The sequence below is a fragment of the Pan troglodytes genome, chromosome 23, assembly GCF_028858775.2.
Source record: "Pan troglodytes isolate AG18354 chromosome 23, NHGRI_mPanTro3-v2.0_pri, whole genome shotgun sequence".
Classification (NCBI taxonomy): Eukaryota; Metazoa; Chordata; class Mammalia; order Primates; family Hominidae; genus Pan; species Pan troglodytes.
This window is the reverse complement of record NC_086016.1, coordinates 33,058,341-33,078,152: the sequence shown is the minus strand read 5'-3', so window position 1 is coordinate 33,078,152 and position 19,812 is coordinate 33,058,341. Positions and strand designations below refer to the sequence as shown.

The 19,812-nt window shown below is 45.5% G+C and overlaps 1 protein-coding gene across 3 annotated transcripts in view; it reads left to right on the top strand.

Annotated features, from left to right (window-relative positions):
* The window catches only part of MORC2 (MORC family CW-type zinc finger 2), a 43,184-nt gene that overhangs the window by 12,219 nt on the left and 11,153 nt on the right, over window positions 1–19,812 (top strand). For all 3 annotated transcript variants that reach the window (XM_016938972.4, XM_016938971.4, XM_054675823.2), the window contains exons 3-14: window positions 725–759; window positions 7,080–7,148; window positions 7,690–7,780; window positions 11,092–11,200; window positions 15,269–15,428; window positions 15,538–15,649; window positions 15,982–16,107; window positions 16,703–16,782; window positions 17,522–17,604; window positions 17,857–17,942; window positions 19,355–19,495; window positions 19,591–19,745. In XM_016938972.4, coding sequence (XP_016794461.1) covers window positions 725–759; window positions 7,080–7,148; window positions 7,690–7,780; window positions 11,092–11,200; window positions 15,269–15,428; window positions 15,538–15,649; window positions 15,982–16,107; window positions 16,703–16,782; window positions 17,522–17,604; window positions 17,857–17,942; window positions 19,355–19,495; window positions 19,591–19,745 — 1,247 coding nt within the window. The remainder of the gene's footprint in view (window positions 1–724; window positions 760–7,079; window positions 7,149–7,689; window positions 7,781–11,091; window positions 11,201–15,268; window positions 15,429–15,537; window positions 15,650–15,981; window positions 16,108–16,702; window positions 16,783–17,521; window positions 17,605–17,856; window positions 17,943–19,354; window positions 19,496–19,590; window positions 19,746–19,812) is intronic.

The following is a 19,812-nucleotide window of genomic DNA, read 5'->3' as shown; positions in this document are numbered from 1 at the left end:
TTTGAGAATAGGTATATGTAGAGCTGTGTGGATTTTTTGCATGTAAAACCAATGAAACGGTTTCATTTTCTTTGCAGTTGGCAGAATTGGACTAAATTACTTCTGAGCCTTTATGGAAGTCTTCATTGATAACTGAATCTGTATGATTTCAGCCAATGGTTGGAGTCTAATGGGGCAGGGGTATCCCAACTTCCTTTCAGGATTAGGGAGGTTAAGATTATGGGCTCAGGAATCAGTCTGCTGACTGCAGTGTGTATACCATGAGAAGTGATTTTTCACAGGTTTTGTGGGAGATTATTGTTTTCCTTTTTTCTTAAAATATTGACGAGAAGAAAAAATGGACAAGCTATTGGAACATCTTTTTATGATTGCAATCAAATGAGTGAGAAAAACATATTTGAATAATTTCTTAGGGTATAAAGGGAAATATTCTTGCTTATCCTATAGACGTTTTTACCACAAAATCAGGATTAAAAAAAAATATCCAGGCCCCATGTCATGTGATTATCTTCAATAATTTGGGGCTTCAGAAATGTTTTAAAGACACATAAAGAAAATTGTGTTGTCAAGTATAAAAGTAAAAAAAATTCTAAATGTCTATAGAATTTCTGTATGGCTTCCTGAAAACAGACTCAAAATACTCTGCATTCTACTCAAATCACTATGCATTTTGAGGTTGATATTTCATATTAATTCACATGGTTCTTTTCTTTTAACTTTGCAGAGATGCTGATGCCACCAGAATAGATATTTATGCAGGTAAGTCAGGCTTTAGTCCTTCTAATGTCTAGTTCATCTTAATGCATTTATTACTGTGCCTAAGAAGAATTGAGTGGGAAATAACTGGATTCGGGAGCCTGGGAAGATGGCATGATTATTCCAGGTCATAGGTAGAAAAGGGGCAGCCGTAGTCAGGTATGGTCAGCTCTGGTCAGGCATAGAAACCAAGAATATTGGTTTCAAGAAACTAACACAAGGTATCCAAATCTATGTAAATAGCTACCAGTAGAGTTATGGAAGTGATGGAGTGGAACAGTAGAGAGTGAAATGACCAAGTTATTTTACTGGTAGGAGTTAATAGGTGAACGAGGTTTGTGGTACCTGCAGCCAAGGAGAGATCTTGTTGGAGGCCACTTTGTTTTGAACTCTTGGTGAGCACTAGTCTCAACTTGGAGAATTGCTGGTATCAGTTGCAGAAAATAGCAGTAACTGGATTGGCTCTGAGGTTTGCTGAGTTGTTCTCAGAGGTGTCAGGAAGGAAGGCTGCTTGGCTTGGAATTTACACCTGTCAACATCCTATTTCATTTTGCTTATTTGGCTCTGCTGTTTTGTAGTAAGATCTTCTCCTTTTCCTAGAGTGAGTGCAACAGTCATTGGCCTTTTAATTAATTAACTCATTAATTTTAATAGTTTGCTTTCTGCCTGGTATTTGTACTGGCACCTTTTTTAGACATTTGAATACTAAAAATTTGAAAGCAGAATGGAGGAAGACAGCTTTTTTTTTTTTTTTTTGAGACGGAGTCTTACCTTGTCGCCCAGGCTGGAGTGCAGTGGCACAATCTTGCCTCACTGCAACCTCCATCTCCCAGGTCCAAGCAATTCTGCCTCAGACTCCCAAGTAGCTGGGATTACAGGCGCCCACCACCACACCCGGCTAATTTTTTGTATTTTTAGTAGTGACGGGGTTTCACCATGTCGGCCAGGCTGGTCTCAAACTCCTGACCTCAGGTGATCTGCCTGCCTCGGCCTCCCAAAGTGCTGGGATTACAGGCGTGAGCCACCACACCTGGCCGGAAGACAGCTTTTAAATACAATTCGACTAGTGTGATGTGTTTTTTTCTGACAGACTTTTCTGAAATCCTCTGAAATGTGTGAGGTGTTATTTTGAGTAGCATGGACTAGGTTCTGAGAAGTCTATATTTTTATATGGGAATGAAATAACCCCTCTTCATGGACCCTTTTGATGAATGGGAACAAGCACACAACTAAGTAGTAATTCTCAGAACCACTAATGTCATATAATTATGAAGAATCTGCCCCAGATTTGATGAATTTCTCATGTCTGCTATACTTTGGAGCAAAGAAAATCCTCAGAGCAGCTAAAAGTCAGCTGTACTGCTTCAATTCTGAAAGCCTTTTGTTCAAAAGGCTCTGCCAAAGTGGTAAAAATAAGGCTTCTTTTCTCTCTAGAAGAAAGTAACAGGAAATAGGGGCACACAGGAAAAGAATGTTAGAAGATGATTACTAAATGCTCAGGCCAGGGCTGGGCGTGGTGGCTCACGCCTGTAATCCCAACACTTTGGGAAGCCGAGGCAGGCGGACCACCTGAGGTCGGGAGTTTGAGACCAGCCTGACCAACATGGAGAAACCCTGTCTCTACTAAAAATACAAAATTAGCCGAGTGTGGTGGTGCATGCCTCTAATCCCAGCTACTCGGGAGGCTGAAGCAGGAGAATCGCTTAAACCCAGGAGGTGGAAGTTGCCATGAGCCAAGATCGCACCATTGCGTTCCAGCCTGGGCAACAAGAGCGAAGCTCCGTCTCAAAAAAAAAAAAAAAAAAAAAATGCTCAGGCCAGATGGAGGTGCCTTTCCAAGCCAAAGCATGTATCTTACATCTGAGTGTGCTTTCTCAGGAGTGGTAACAGCTACCGCTGGAAAAATAGGGCTTATTTAATCAATGCACAGATGCTAAAGCAGAGAATGGGCTTCTTCTCCAAGTGATGTTGAAGGTACAAATCGTAATGGTCAAGTCTACTTGGAAGACGTTTTTTAAAAAAGATCATCTCTGCTCTCTCCTACTACATTTGGTGGGTAAATTTCAGCAAGGAAATTTAGTTCCTGACACTCAGAATGAAGTTGGATTTCAATTTAAATGAAAAAGGACCCAGTGTGTCTTTCGTGCTCAGTACAACTCCTGTTATGCTTTGGGAAATGTCCAGAGAGGATGAGATGGGGGTCTTTGCTTTAAGAGTTTAGTCTTTAATTGGAGAGACAATTAATGCACTACGGATAATTAGAGAACAATAACTAGATCTTGAGGGAACAGTCAAGACAGTTAAGGATTAAATGGTGTGATAGAAGCACTAAGCACCATAGCATTTTGGAAAAAGACTTGATTTACTTCAAGTACCAGGAGATTGGGATTCTTGGCTAAGGGATCTGTAACCCTACACTTTTCTACCACAGGGCCTTGTTAACACATTCAACAGGAGAAATCAGTCAGTGGAATCTTTTTTTTTTCACCCAGGCTGGAATGCAGTGTGCTATCTAGGCTCACTGCAACCTCCACCTCTCGGGCTCAAGTGATCCTCCTACCTCAGCCTCCCGAGCAGCTGGGACTACAGGCACACACCACCATACCTGGTTAATTTTTGTCTATATATTTTTTCACCATGTTGGCCAGGCTGGTCTCAAACTCCTGAGCTCAAGTAATCTGACTGCCTCGGCCCCCCAAAGTGCTGGGCTTACAGGCTGAGCCGATGCGCGTGGCCAGTAATAATCTTAATACTATAAAGTTCTTGTTGTTAGTTCATGGGGGAAAGTATTTTCTTATCTCCACTTCTGAAACTAGATTGATAACTGGACTTGGAAATCTTCCCAAACATCAGATGTAGTTTGAAGTCACCACAAAGTCACATTTAAAGACCATTTTTAAACCTAAAAAGGGCAAAAAAGGAGCCAGCCTCTCAAAGTGTAGAGGTGTTCATTTACCCAAAGCTTATTATTATTAGTTGGATTATTATTATAGACCATAATATGCCTGTCATAAGCAGACTGTTTTTGTTGACTTTCTTGACCTTCTGGGGTAGGTAGTGCCACCTCCTTGGAAGAAAGATCCTTTTCGTGATGCCAGGGCAATGATTAACACATGGAAAATTGGAGCAAATGAAACTGCAATTAATACTGCTCAAACAGGTTGCAGAGTATGATGAAGAACTTGGATGTCTTTTTATTGCAGCCTCTCCTAGGGACACCATTATTTTATCACCTTTGACTTTTGGATGTATAGCTCCATTTGACATCTCTTGTCTTTTCCTGCTTTCTTTCTTTATTCTTCCCAGTGGGAGTTAGATGAGGAATGTCTGGCTTGGAGAAGCCAGACTTGGCCATTTTGGGAGATGTGCAGACTTTCAGATTGGCTCTGACAGTCTTACAGAGCTGTTCCCAGGATATGAAGCACAGCTGCAAAGCAGGCAGTTAGGCTTTGCCTTCTCTTACTTTCAAGATGTGTGATGGGAGGCGGGGAACATACAACCCCCAGCTGCTTAGACTCTTCTTTATCCAGAATTCCCCCTCCTTTATCTTTGGAGGCTTCAGATATCACTCAGTTGACTGATTAAATATCAGGTGATAGGAATCTATCTCTATGGTGGAATATATGAGGAGATAGTTTTGAGCAAGGATGCCTTCGAGTTCTTGCTTGCTCTAGTGCTTCTCAAAAGGTGGTCCATCCACGGATGTTGTCAATATCATCTTGGAACTTGTTAGAAATGCGAATGCCCACCTCAGACGTACCCAGACTATCCAGGGGGAGCCCAGAATCTATTTTCACAAGCTCTTTGGATAATTCTTACCCATACTACATTTTGCTCTAGCCAATACTTTTCTAAGCTTCCTTCAGCTTAAACCCTCCTGTCCTTTACTTCCTAGCTTATCTGCTGTAGGCAGTAGAATCCATTAGATGTAAGCTCCATGAAGACAGTGATCCCATATGTACTGTTCACTGCTCTTGTCCTCATCATAACCAGGCACAGAAGAGCTGATCACTAAGTAGTCATTAAATAAACAAGTGATTGGCATAAGCATTTGAACAAGGTGAAGAGACCACACTGTCTGTTTACAAAGTTGAAGAAGTCAATGCTGTCTTAGTCTTTCTTGGCCCTGAGGCAGTATTGCATGTGACCATGGACCTAGACACTACTAGCCATTTATAGGCTGTCCAAGTTACTATGTAGCCAGGAGGATCCCCCCAGTGTCATCTCTTACCCTTTAAACTACACGAAAAAGCTTTGAAATGAAGTCCTTGAGCCAGAAAAGGATACCAGCCCCACTGTTAAGTGATGATTGTGTGCTAAAGCAGCCTAAGAGTTCTGTCCTAACACAAGAGCCTAGAAAGTAACTTCTTAGGCAGTGTCCAAAGAATGCCAGTAGTCCTTGGGGACTTTTCAGAGGTGCTTGGCTTGAATCAATTTCTAGATCCCAAAGCAGAGTCTTCATGCACATTTTGCGGCTGTAGTGTACAGCAAATGGCTCTTGGCTAGGTTTAGAATGCTGCTTTTACCATTCTCTGTACCTGACCCAGTTTGAGTCTCCATATGACACTTGGCTTCCTCCAGATGGAAATTTTGAAGTCTTTTTGGACTTTTATTGTACTTATTCTTGATTGCCACGTCTCATTTGGATTCCCAGACTCTGATTAGAGGCACTGCCACCAGGAGAGATTTTATCTAACCAATAGTACTTCCAGGAAGATCCTCACCCTTGTACTTTGAAGAAGCACTTGTAATTAATGTTCAGCTTCCTGAACACTGAGTGGTACTTGAAAATCTCTGTGGTTTATAGCCTTACGGAAGCTACTCTGGAGGCTGAGGCAGGAGAATCGCTTGAACCTGGGAGGCAGAGGTTGCAGTGAGCCGAGATTGCGCCGTTGCACTCCAGCCTGGGCGACAGAGTGAGACTCCATTTCAAAAAAAAAAAAAATAGCATTTTAATTTACATTAATAAGTCTGTTTAACAGAGGGCAGTCCCTACTCACTTGAATTTTTAGCCTGAAGAAAGGACAAAGAGCATTTAAAACAGATTTCTCAGCTTAGATAGTTGTACAAAATTGGTTAACTGAAGCTCAGGGGAGATTCCAAAATTATCAGGGACCAGGCTCCAGAGCAGCCTTGGGCTTGCCCTTGTAATACCTTACACAGACCTCTTTCCTCTTAGAAATGCTACCTTTATCCCTGTGCCAGTCAGTAGACTGAATAGCATCTATATGGGAAGTTGGCTTGCTTGGCTTGTGTGAGTCTCCTCCCTATACCTCTGCCTTACATCCTTCTCTTCTTCGTGTCTACCAACTTCCTTGATTCCAAGGCTGGTTTCTCTTTTGCTCACCTAGTCCTCATCATTGGGTCAAAAGGCACCTTGGAAGCTAGTATAGCCTGTTTCCATATTTGGGAATCGCTTCTCCATTGACCATGACATGCTTGGACCCAGACCACTTTCAGTTAACCACTTTCAGTTAACCACTTTCTGCTGCAGAAGACAACTGCTGAGAGAAGAGGTTCTTTTCACTAGAATGGCAGCCATAGTTTGTTGTGTTCCTTTTCTGTTGACCAGGAAACCCCACCACAGCTGCTGTGTATCTTATTGTCAAAGGACCATTCCTTCTTCCCATCAGGCAGGTCCAGCTAGGAACAAGGCACCTCCACGTTGTACCTTGTGCCTTCTCACTATTGGGTTGGGGAGCCCTTTCAAGGACCATAGCTAGCAGGGGATATGACAGTAAATGCAGATAGCCCAGAATGCCAGTCAGCCTGGGGATGGTCATGTATAGACACAGTACTTCATCTTTTAGATAGCAGCTTCCACTGCTGTGCCCATACCATGTCTGGTTTCATCACTTTGAAGGATACCCCAGACTTAATTCACAAAGGAGGCATCCTGTTGAGTTTGAGCAGTATTGATAAAGTACAGTGTGTGGTAGTTGGAGTACTTTAGTGCTTGGGGTCTATGGCATAGGGCAGAAGTGATAGTAATCCAGGTGGAGCGAGCAGAAGGATAGGATGATTGAGATATGTGTGAGGTATGTGCATATTCAGTGGTAGTGGGTATGATTAGATGCTGGACCAGATATTCCTGCCTTCAAAGGTTCTCCCAAGCTTTGTCATGATCTAGAAAACATTGGAGAACCTTGGATGGGAATTTGCAACCTCAAGGACCCTGAAGTTTAATTCACACCAGCGTAGAAAGTTTAGGCTTGACCTGACCTTTTTGGACCAAGCTTCACATTGATCTGCCTTCTGATCATAGGCATGTTGCTACCCTCTGGTGGGTAACGGCCCAGTAATAGCAGCTGCTTCTTTTACAGAAAGACGAGAGGACCTTCGAGGAGGATTTATGCTTTGCTTTTTGGATGATGGAGCAGGAATGGATTCAAGTAAGTGATGAGATTATTGTTTTGTGGGGTAGGGGGTGGGGGGGTGCGATGTAACCATTTTTACAAAATACTTATTGTGTGAACTTGTTTTTCTGTTGCCTCCAATGTTATGTCTAGAAGATCCACCTGGGGAGTAAGAAGTCTGTTGCAACATCTCAGGCTTAATTCTACTAATGTATTTGCCAGGTCTTGTCCTAACATGGGAGATAGGATCTGAAAGGCAATCTTAAGTCAATCAGATTACCTGTCTCTTGGCGTTGTATTTATCAGCTTGCACAACATTCTCGAGCTGGACCTACAGATGCCTCTGCTAGCTGTCTTACCACATTCTGGGAATAGAACATAGGTCACAGTGATAGAGGTACCAACAGGCCAGGCAAAGCTGTGCCTCCATGTGCTTCATGGTGGTGAATTTCCTTGGAGAGAGGTTTTCAGCAGATACATACCCCTGCTTGGATTTAACAAGGCTCAGACCTTTGACTTTGAGGACCCTGGGAAAGAAATGCAAACTTTTCACTTTCTCTTGTGTCTGCCCTTTCAGGTGATGCTGCCAGTGTGATCCAGTTTGGGAAGTCGGCCAAGCGAACACCTGAGTCTACTCAGATTGGGCAGTACGGGAATGGGTTAAAATCGTAGGTATATTAGAAGCTTGTCACAGGGCTCAAACAAAATCCAGCAATGCTGTCCTGCTCCTCTTGGATGAAAACTTTCCTTCTCCTTGTCCCTCTATTGACTATAATTCTGGAACTGGAAGAAGTCAGAAAGTGGTGGTTTTTGGAGTAGCTTACCAGCTGTTCCCAGCTGAGTTTACTCCACAGATTGAAAAGTATGAACATCCAAAAACAGGGCAGGAGAGGCTGTACGTTTCTCTTGGCACAGTGCTCTAGAACTGCACCTCTCCTGTTGAAAATTTTTATTTTTACCCTGTAGTCAAGGATGTGAGTGATTCTCTTGTGGTGTTGGGATGTACCTGAGATGATGAAGGGGTCGCCTTACTGTGCAGCAGTGTTCCCTGAGCACCTGCTGCATGTCATGCTTTGTGCCAGGCACTGGGGATCCAGGGTAAGGAAGAGAGATGTGAGCCCTCCGTCCCAGAGGATGCTGAATGTACTGCAAGGCCCTTATAGCAGGGACCTACCTAATGTCTTCAAATCCCATGGGACTTTTTCTTAGCCTTAGTTCCCAGTTGGTTAGTGTTTGGAATGTGTTGTTCTGGTTTTGAGTGAAGCCCCAAGAGAAAGGTTTCTATTTCTGAAATGCTCACTTCCAGCTGTACATACCTTTGGATGGAATAAGATTTAGTGGAATTGGAGTTTGTGCAAATGGAATTGTGAGTCACGTTTCCAGTCTTGTCGTGGAAACGTGTTGTTTTGTTTGAGGGAGGGTGGTGGTTTGATCAGTCAGCAGCATCAGTTGGGCCTTGTGTGCAGTTGTGCTTTGGGTGTATGGAGAAGAAAGAGAGTACTTCTGAAGAAATCAGGACCTGGTATCCGGACTTTGTGATTTGTCTTTCAGGGCAGGAACCAAATGGTAATAACAGACACTTACCATGTGCCAGGCACACGAACGATCTCATTTAATCCTCATGATAGCCCTGTGAGGTTGTAGGTACTATTATTTTCAGATGAAGAAATTGAGGTTTATAAGGGTGAAGTTACTTTCCCAAAGGCATTAAAAATGCCTATGTGTAGAGCGCTAGGGTAGGAACCAGGTCTTTCTGACTGCAAAATGGAGCTGCTGTGCATTTCACTTAAATGACAAGCTAAGGTTCAAATCTCACTTCCGCTACTACGTCTCTAAGCCTCAGCTTCCTCCTTTGTAAATTGAGATGATAATGCATACCAAGTAGGTTAAGAATTACATGCTATCATTGCTGTGAGAGCCTGGTTTCTGCCTTTATTTCTCCTCCTTTGATGTTTCCATGGCAGATTGCTGGCCTGATTCAGTGGATCTGGGTAGGGGCTAGGAATGTGTTTTTCACAGATGAAATGAATCACCTGTAATCATATGATTCTGATGCAGGTTATCTAAATCCCCCAAACCTGAAGTCTCCTAGAATCAGGGGAAGCCCTGACTTTTCATCTAGATTGTAGATCAGCCTCCTCCTACCTGGTTCTGTCAGTTCTATGGCCTCAGGCAAGCCATTTCATCTCTCTGAATGTCTGTTTCTTAATGACCTCAGGCAAGCCATTTCACCTCCCTGAATGTCTGTTTCTTACTCTAGAAAATGGGGTTCTAATCTCTGACATTTGTAGAGTGAGGTTCAGAAGCAAATGAAATGTGACTCTGAAAGTGGTTAGCAGACTGGGAAGGAAAGCGTATAGAAGTTGAGAGTGTTATTAGCGTATTTCAGTGGAAGACTTTTGTGAAGGTCCCATTGAGATGGAGCCATCTAGTGTTCAGAGTAGACAGTAAAATCATCTTGAAACCAATTCAGAAGTTGAATAAGTTTCAGGAGAAAGTGATTTGTGGGGAGAATAGGGCTGAGAAGCAAGGAAGCCAGTAGAGAAGTGATATTTGGGGCTTTTGCTATTCAAAGGCTAAAGTCAGAATCAAAGACAGAAGGAAGATAGAGGCACAAAGTGAGTGTTTTTGCCAAGTTAGGGCAAGGGCATGCTTTGACAGAAGGCAAGATAACGTGCCTTACTTGCTCCCCATACGCTTTAGGGAAGGAGGAGGAGGTGGTGTGTGAAATTGTCAGGGCAAGGAGCATTGCCAGCACTTTGGGTACTGGAGGAGGAGAACGAGGACTTGGCAGCCCCCAGGGTATCTTTGAGTAGTGTCCTGGGAGTTTTCCTGAGTGTTTGGGGAAATGGGGCATGACATTCATTTGTGTGCTTGGCATGCCAGTCTGGTTTGTATTGGTACACAGAAGAGAGTAATGAGGCTTTCCATCTCCATCATCTCCCTGGGGTGTTATAAAGACTAATGAGATAATAGCTATAAAGCTCCAGAAGCTGCTGGAAGAAAGGAGCTGAACAGCCCCATTGTTCAGAGGGCGGTCCCCCTGCTGGTGCTTCACACGTCTGCCCTGCCCTGCCCTGCCCTGCGTTGCCTGGAAAGGCCTGTCCCTGCCTGCTTCTTAGCCGGCTTAACGTGGCCAAACAGAGGAAGGAAGCAGTTGAATCCATTCAGACTTTTGCCTTTTGGAAATCAGCCTCAAGGCACAGTTCCCAGAAACCAGTTGCATCCAAAAGCAGGGAGCTGCCTGTGTCATAATGAGCTTGAGGTGGCAAAACACTTCTGGGACAGGAGATGGCTGCAGTTATTGGACATGAGCTAATTACAGGCATCCTTGAATCCTGTGGTCAAGAATTATATTTTATTAGCCCCTCTGTATTACTGCGCCTTGGGTTCATACTGATGTTTTTTCGGGCTTGTGAGTATAGGCACTGGGCTTTTCACTTAACAGTGCTGCTGCCGTTTCATCAATGGAGGGGAGTTTGTGTCAGCTGAGGAAGGACACGGTGGGAACTGGGGGTGGTCAGCATGGAAGATGACGTGTTGAGGGTACCAGCTACTAAAGTCTGATGGTGGTACAGTCAGAGGGCACAGCACCTCTCATGCGGCTGGGATGAACCAAGAGCTCAAAGACAGCAGGGTTACTCTTCAGCGTTGTGGGGGGAGTGAGACTAACCTGGGGCTGGTGGTCTGCCATGAGCCCCCCCTAGAAGGGTGGTGAGAGAACCCTGTATGGTGTGGTTGAGAACGTTGTAAGTAAAGACTAAGGAGTTACAGGCCTGTGGAAAAGCAGAGGAAGGAGTGTTGGGGGATGGAGAGGGAACAAGGGTTGTGGAACTCAGCACACAGTCCTGGGACCTGGGGGGGCCTTTAGGAGAGCCCTCCAGCGGCACTTTCAATCATGTCCAGAGTGGATTGATTTCTTTCGCAGATGAGCTTTTGACTCCTGGGAGAATAACACCCATTTCCGTTTCCTTTTCAGGGGCTCAATGCGCATTGGGAAGGATTTTATCCTGTTCACCAAGAAGGAAGACACCATGACCTGCCTCTTCCTGTCTCGCACGTTTCATGAGGAAGAAGGCATTGATGAAGTAGGTCCCATCCTCGTGGTCTGCATCACCAGTCCTCATTTCCTGAGTCTGCCCAGGCGGTTTTCGTAGGTTATTTGCAATGCTAGACTCTTTGGGGTTGCAGGATTGGAGCACATTCCCCCTAATTGTTACGCAGTTAGCTGGCTGGATGAATTGGTTGAGGGGTTAAGGTAGATAACTTTAATGTGAGAGGAAGCAAAATCTCAGAGCACTTCAGAGAACAACTGTTTCCGAGAATGAGACTGTCAAGTGGCAGGAATTAAGAGTTGGATTTGCAGCTCCTCTAGATCTGCCACTTGAATTCCATTTTGGGGGGAGTGTTACCATGGAACATTGTTTTATTGGGGGGAGTATTTTGGGCTTCCCTGATCATGGTGTTTCCTATTTGGTGGTGATTTTGTGGAATGTGCTATGAGCTCATTTTCCTTTTGAAGAAATGTGTTACTCTATGTCAGAAACTATGACTCAGATACCTAGAGAGAGCCTGGGCAGGTAGTAAAGCAGGTGAGTGTATGGAAAACAGGAAAATAGAGCTGATGCTGTGGGTCTCATCTTGGGAGTGGCTGCTACACAGCCCCAGTGATTACTGCTATGCTGGAAGGAAGGACTAATGAATCCAGAATATTCTGAGTTTAAATCATTTTAGTAATTGACTGTGTAAGCTAAACACACATTTGGCCGATTCTCCTTGTGGCTCAGATGTCTGTGGAGCTGTTTCTGGTGAGGTCTATGCCCCCTCATTGTGGGAGATCAGGGCAGCTCTGTGGACTACCCAGCCTCAGACTGGACTCTTATCTCCTTTCCTATGTAAGACATGGAGGCCAGGGCTTGAAAGAAGGGGGGCTAAGAGGTTCTGTGGAAAGAAATCCGCAACTTCCATAGAAGCAGGTAATTGAATTCAGACTTACAATTTAATTCATCTGTGTTGATTAGCTGTGATTAAATTTGTTCTGGTTCTGTTTAGATCTGAGCCTTAATCATAGCAAACTTGTTCAGGTAGGGAATGGTAGGCCTTCCATCGTTACATAGCAAGCCAGTGGGTTTGTTTGCCTTTTTGGTGTGGTATGTGAGTTCATTCTGCATACTTGAGTGAGAGAAGCGTGGCAGCTGGAAAGAGCAGGCTTCTAGGAGAAGTAGGATAGGAAAATATAGCCTTGGTTGGGGTTTTCAGGAATGTTTCCTGATACAGGACTGAGGATGGTGACAGGAGGGTATAGAAGTCAGTAGAAGCAGCCTGCTTAAGGCCCTGAGGGCTGTGGGAGGGGACTTGGCTGCAGGGCCACCTGGAGAAAGGTGGTGGCCTTTGGAGATCAGAGAGGGCCAGGTTAGGCTTGACCTCGGGGCCTTGATGAATGTGTGGGGCTTTATTAAGCAAGGATGTGCCAGTATCAGATTCTTTTAAGAAGGTCCATGTAGCGATTGTGTGGTGATTGGGTTGGAAAGGTTAGGGTGAGTGTTGGAGTGTTCCAGTTGAGAGGCCCAGGCTCTGTAGCTTGGCGGTACTCGCCCAAGGGAGGTGAGAGAAATACATGGAGTTTCCATCTCTTTAGGATGTGGGACCCACAGATTTGGTGATTGATTGATTAGTAGAAGGCGAAAGCGAAGCGGGGGAGTCATGGATGACTCATAGGTTCTGCTGTGGCAGTTGGGGAGTGGGGTCTCTGGAATTGGGAAGAATGAAGAGGGGAAGTATGGAGGAGAAGAGTGTAAGTTTCTTCTGGACATGCAAAGTGAAGTCTGGGTCTGGCGTTTGGGGGAAGTCTGGGGGCTTCAGCATTCTTGGTAGCAAACGAGGTCACCTAATGGAGAGAATAGAGTGAGAAGAGGATCTGGGACCTAGAGCATGCCAATATCTAAAGGTCGGGGAGAGGAGAAGGGGGCCAGAGGGACAAAGGGGTAGCCAGAAAGGTAGGAAGAAAACTGGGCAAGTGTACCATTGAACTAAAGGAGAAGTGTTCCTGAGGGGAGGGATGGGGTGCCCATGGGAGTGAACGCCAATGTTTAAAGTGATGCCATTGTCACCTGGGACGGCTGTGAAGAATGAGAGGCGTAGTGAGGTACAGGTTTATAGAACACAAATGGAACTCAGTTCCCGTGGTGGAGAGGCTAGGTTGAGATTTTTTCCTTACTTGGTGCTAGAAGGTCGCTATTTTGGATTGTACTCTAGTGCAAACTCAGCCAAGATTTCAAAATAAGATCATTTTCAGTTGAGGAGGAATGTGTCCAGACCAGCCCTTGGGTTGAATAGTTGCAGCACAAAGCTTCTTAGAAACCAGCAAAATGGGCCGGGCCTGGTGGCTCACGCCTATAATCCCAGCACTTTGGGAGGCTGAGGCGGGCAGATCATGTGGTCAAGACCAGCCTGACCAATATGGTGAAACCCCGTCTCTACTAAAAATAGAAAAATTAGCTGGGCATGGCAGTGTACGCCTAGTCCCAGCTACTTGAGAGGCTGAGGCAGGAGAATCACTTGAACCCAGGAGGCGGAGGTTGCAGTGAGCCGAGATCGTGCCATTGGTGGAGGTTGCATTGAGCTGAGATCATGCCATTGCACTCCAGCCTGGGCGACAAGAGCAAGACTCCGTCTCAAAAAAAATAAAATAAAAAAACCCAGCAAAATGTCTCAGAACTCTTAACAGTTTGTCACCCCAGCACTTGTTAAGATTACAGAGTCCCTTTTTCCTAAGGGTTTGAACCCCTGAGGTGCTTAGCCTGGCCTGCTCTGCAGAGGAAATCCTTCAGGCAGCCATCTGCAGGGCTCTGCAAGGGCTGCGGCCTCATAACCACCGAGGGAGGAGCCTCTGGGGAAGTGGCATATGAGGTTGGGTTTTTGAAGAAAGAGTAGGATTTTTTAAAACATCACTTACACATTACTTAAATTAAATTTCACATAAATGGAAGAGTGTATTGAAATATTTATGCAGTTCAGAGGACAATTTTAAAGGCAACACCTGTGTTGCCACCATCACAGACTGATGTTAGAAGTGTCCTGTGTGCCCTCATCAGTTATATTTCTTCTTGTGCCCCCGAAGGAACTGCCTTCAGGTAACTTTTGTGATAATGATTTCCTTCTTTTTCACTATAGTTTGTCACCCTTGTATGCATTTTTAAATAATAGTTTAGTTTTGCCTATTTGTGAATTTTTTAGAAATGGACTCTTACTGTAGGTATTTTTTGTATCCTATTTCATATAACACTGTGTTTATGTTGTTCATCCATGTTGATGCTAGTAGTGGTTAGTTCATTTGTATCACTATATAGTGTTCCATTGTACAGTTTAATTTGGCCACTCTAGAATGGATATTTGGGTTATTTTTATTTATTTATTTATTTTTGAGATGGAGTCTTGCTCTGTTGCCCAGGCTGGAGTGCAGTGGCGCGATCTCAGCTCACTGCAACCTCCGCCTCCCAGATTCAAGCAATTCTCCTGTCTCAGCCTCCTGAGTAGCTGGGGCTACAGACGCACGCTGCCACGCCCGGCTAATTTTTTGTATTTTAGTGGAGACCGGGATTCACCATGTTGCCCAGACTGGTCTCGAACTCCTGAGCTCGGGCAGTCCATCCACCTCAGCCTCCCAAAGTGCTGGGATTACAGACATGAGCCACTGCACCAGGCCTGGGTTATTTTTGTACATGTTTACTGGTACATATGTACAAAAGTTTCTCCTAGGGTATGTACCTAGGAGTGGAATTGCTGAGTTTTAGGTTATGTTATGTGTATTTACTGATTCACTAGATAATTGCAAATATATTTTCCCTAGTGGTAAGAGTAGAATTTTTACCAAATTAAGAAAATGACCAGGGACGTCCCAAGCAGGGAACTTCTCATGCAGAGACCCTAAGCACATAAACCAACATCTCCTGAAGGAAGTAGTCTTGTGTGGCTGAGTCTTGGGAAGAGGCAGAAACCCTGAAGCTCACAGAGCCTCTGGTGCCAGGCTGTGGAGCTTGGGCCTCACCTACAGGGCAGTGTGGAGCTGCTGTGGGGAGGGACAAGAGAGATGCACATTTGGGAGGAAGGCTGTTCTGGGGCTTCCCTTAAAGTGCCTGCTCATGTTTACTCCACAGGTGATAGTCCCACTGCCCACCTGGAATGCTCGGACCCGGGAACCTGTCACAGACAATGTAGAGAAATTTGCCATTGAGACAGAACTCATCTATAAGTACTCTCCATTCCGCACTGAGGAGGAAGTGATGACCCAGTTTATGAAGATTCCTGGGGACAGTGGTAAGTAGGCTTTGAGCCTGTAGCCCCTAGAATCTGGGAGCTCCAGAATCACAAGTAGTGTGGGGGTGGGCCGGGGGATCTGGCAGGACAAAAGATTTCTGTTTCTCAGGAACATTGGTGATCATCTTCAATCTCAAACTCATGGATAATGGAGAGCCAGAACTAGACATAATCTCAAATCCAAGAGATATCCAGATGGCAGAGACGTCCCCAGAGGGCACGTGAGTGTGGCTGGGAAGGGAGGGAGGCCCTGGAACTGGCGTTTGTGCTCTCAGGAGATGGCTTCAGGGAAAGAGGGGAGAGCACATTCATTGCCCAGTGTTCTGTGGTAGGGTAGTATGTAGGGCCAGCTCAGTTGCCTGTGGGGTACCTGTGCTGAGGACGTGAGAGGGGCGGGATGTGGTGCTCACACTAAGGGAGCACCAGTTCAGGGCAGCAGCAGAAGTCAGTACCTAACATGGAAAGGTGGAGAGCCTGCAGAGAGGATGTTGTGCCCTTGGTCAGGCCTGTTGTGAAGCAGGTGACAGCACTTCTCTGTTTTTGCCCTCTCCAGGAAGCCAGAGCGGCGCTCGTTCCGTGCCTATGCCGCTGTGCTCTATATTGATCCCCGGATGAGGATCTTCATCCATGGGCACAAGGTGCAGACCAAGAGGCTCTCCTGCTGCCTGTACAAGCCCAGGTAGGGGCCAGTGCCCCTTGGCCCGCTGTCTCCCATGGGTCGAGGATGTGGCCGCGTTTCTCTGGGGCATTGTTAGAGGGATGCTATATAAGAGGCTCTGGCAGTGCTGACTACGTTTGGGACTTTAAGTTGCCTGTGATTGGTCACAGGGTCAGTTCTGGGTCCTAGGGGAGGGACAGATCAGCTGTGGAGGTGGCTGGCTAAGCTCATTGAGTGTGTGTGCCTCTGTGACAGGGAGGGTGCCCTGCCTGGCTCAGTGAGCTGTCTGAGTCTCTTGGCTTTAGGGCCAAGGGGCCTTTAGACACTATATAGGAAAGCAGTGGGCTTGGCTTACTCCTGAGGTTTGTTTCTGCTGTGGGATGAATGACAACCCTGGTGAATGGTGAGGTTGCTTATCAAAGACAGCAGGAGGCTAAGGGCAAGTGGAATAAGGAATTACATCTTTTTGCTGAATTGAGCTTAGATTTGTCTCATCATGAGGGGCCAGGACAGCACAGCTTGGGAGGAGGCAGGAAGGCAGGGTGCTTCCTGTGCTTGGGTGTGCCACCTGCCCCACTGCTGCCTGGGCCATCAGCTTGCTTTTTCTACTGATCAGGATGTACAAGTACACGTCAAGCCGTTTCAAGACCCGTGCGGAGCAGGAGGTGAAGAAAGCAGAGCACGTAGCAAGGATTGGTAATGCCACTCTGGGTGCAGGAGTTGGGGGGGTGTGCATCTGGGGTATACTGCTTGTGGGCAAAGTGGGGTTCCAGGAAAAGGCTGAGTCCACAACTCAGGGACAAGGCTGGTCTCCTGAAGCATAATTCAGTTCCTTTGCAGCCCCTTTCACTACATGCCAACTCCCTCAGCATTTCTTCTTTCTACACTCCACTTTCTCTTCTTCAGCCATTTATAGGGCCTAAAAGTGTCAACTCTTTGGCTTATCCCAATTGAAGAATCCCACTGAGTTCTCTGGTGCAAATACTTGTGAAATTGCTTTTCCTAACTTCAGGGCAAACATCTCAGGGGCTCTCTCGCTGTTCAGGGTTTCTCAGGGTTTCTCGGCTGCTTGTTGGAGAGTGATTGGCTGAAGACTTCTTTAGCTTCCAGCTCAAGCTGAGTGTTCAACTGGTTGCCCTAGGTGTTTTTTTTTTTTTTTTTTTTAAAACCTGTTCTGGTTCATTTGTAAAGTTTCCTTGGGGCCTCCGTGATAGGTTTGAATGCCAGATTTTCCTTCTGTGACTGACTGCCGTCCAGGCACAGAGGCTGCCCTCACATTGCTCACCAGCCATAGCTCCCCCTACTCTTCTTTTCCTTGGTGGTGTACACACTTCGTGTCCAGTACTGTGGATCCAGGAGGGATGACCAAGAGTTTTGAACCTTTGCATTTCTTAGAACCTTTGCATTTCTTACCATGTTCTCTTCTGGGTTTCAGCTGAAGAGAAGGCGCGGGAGGCAGAGAGCAAAGCTCGGACATTAGAAGTACGCCTAGGTGGAGACCTCACGCGGGACTCCAGGGTAAGGTCCCGGCCCAGGCGGCTGTTCTCCAGCGTTTCTGGCACTAGGAGCCCATGTCCCATGAGCCTGGTCAAGTAAAACACAGCTTTTGAGTTTGTCCCCAGTGAGGGCTGTTTTCTGTAGAAAGAAGTAAATTTCCAGGTGTGGTTTTACATCTTTGAGATAAATTGAGATGTCTTAGATGTAATGTTTCAATATTCCCTGCTGTGGCCTAGAGTGCCTCCTCCCCTCACCTGATGTCAATGTGTGCAGGTGATGTTGCGACAGGTCCAGAACAGAGCCATCACTCTGCGCAGAGAAGCTGATGTCAAGAAGAGGATCAAGGAGGCCAAGCAGCGGTGAGTGCCAGGCCTGTCCTTGGATCTTTTAAACTGACGTAGCTTTTGGACTGATTATTGACAGGTTGCTATTCTGTCACCAAGACTGCTTTGTTTTAATGCCAAATGCTTGTCAAATGCCTCCTGCAGGAGGGAAGTCTTAATCCTAGCCCCCAGCCCTTTTTTGAGTCATAAAGACAGGGCAGGGCTGACAACCTTGGCTCGAGCACCAAAACCATCCTTTGGCACTGTCTTACCTTTTCCCTTTTTCTTTCTTTCTTTTCATTTAAAGGATGTATAAAATGCTCATTGTATAAAACTTGAAAAATATAAAATGTTTAAGGAGTAACATTTTTAAACTCCCTTATACTTCTACCACCTGGTGATACGACCCTATTTTTTATGTTACATATATATTTTTTCATATTCATTTTCTCCTCAGTGGTTATGTATGTAGAATAATGCTGGAGATTGAGTGTTGTATACTTTTGCATTTAGAACCAGCATTTGTCCTGGATCATTAAGTTTCCTGCTTGTCCCACCTCCATGTCTGGATCCTCTTTGGACTCTGTGGCTTGATTTACTGTTTTGCCTCTTGTTGGCCTCCTTGGCACAGGCATGGGTTTCAGGTTTTTTCTCTGCAAGTCAGTCCACTCCTCATCCATCTGCTTTTCAGCTCTAAGTTTTTGTTGATAGTAATCACATGATGGTGTCTTATTGCACATGCTTATTATTCTTGTGAATTTTTGCCTTTTAAAATAATAATAATTGGCCGGGCACGGTGGCTCACGCCTGTAATCCCAGCACTTTGGGAGGCCGAGGTGGGTGGATCACGAGGTCAGGAGATTGAGACCATCCTGGCTAACACAGTGAAACCCTGTCTCTACTAAAAATACAAAAAATTAGCCAGGCATGGTGGCGGGCACCTGTAGTCCCAGCTACTTGGGAGGCTGAGGCAGGAGAATGGTGTGAATGCAGGGTGCAGAGATTGCAGTGAGCGGAGATCGCACCACTGCACTCCAGCCTGGGCGACAGAGCAAGACTATGTCTCAAAAAAAAATTATAATAATTTACTATCATACTAGTGGAATTTTGGGGAAGGTATGACGATAACCTGATGTTTATTCCAACATATAATTGTCTTTGCACAGATTTGCAGCAGCTTCGTAATAAACAATTCATATTTAATGAATATGAATGGTTTGGCAACCATCCCTGTTGCCAAAAAGCCACACTCATGTTTTTAATTAGGGATGCTTTGAGTTGGTGCCCAGTGCATGTCCATATCAAGTCTAACAGGTTACACATCAAATAGAGATACAAAACTTTTGGCTTAACATGTTTCAAGTTTAAGCTTAAGCTTAACACATCTTAAACACTATGGTGCTTGTGTGCCGATGTGTAGATCTGCTTGAGTTTTTTTGTTTTCTTAGAGCACTTAAAGAACCTAAGGAACTGAATTTTGTTTTTGGGGTCAACATTGAACACCGGGATCTGGATGGCATGTTCATCTACAACTGTAGCCGACTGATCAAAATGTATGAGAAAGTGGGCCCACAGCTGGAAGGGGGCATGTGAGTACTACCCACGGAGAGCTGTCTAGCCCAGGATAGTTGGCAGGAGGGCGTTGCCAGTGGGGTGACAGAGCTTGTTCTCTTTCTCCCTGTAGGGCATGTGGCGGGGTTGTTGGGGTTGTTGATGTGCCCTACCTGGTCCTGGAGCCTACACACAACAAACAGGACTTTGCTGATGCCAAGGAGTACCGGCACCTGCTCCGAGCAATGGGGGAGCACCTGGCGCAGTATTGGAAGGATATTGCCATCGGTAATGGGGCTGGGCTGCTGGGCCTCTGCCTTTTCTCTTCACCTGAATGTAGGGAGAGAGAGAGGCT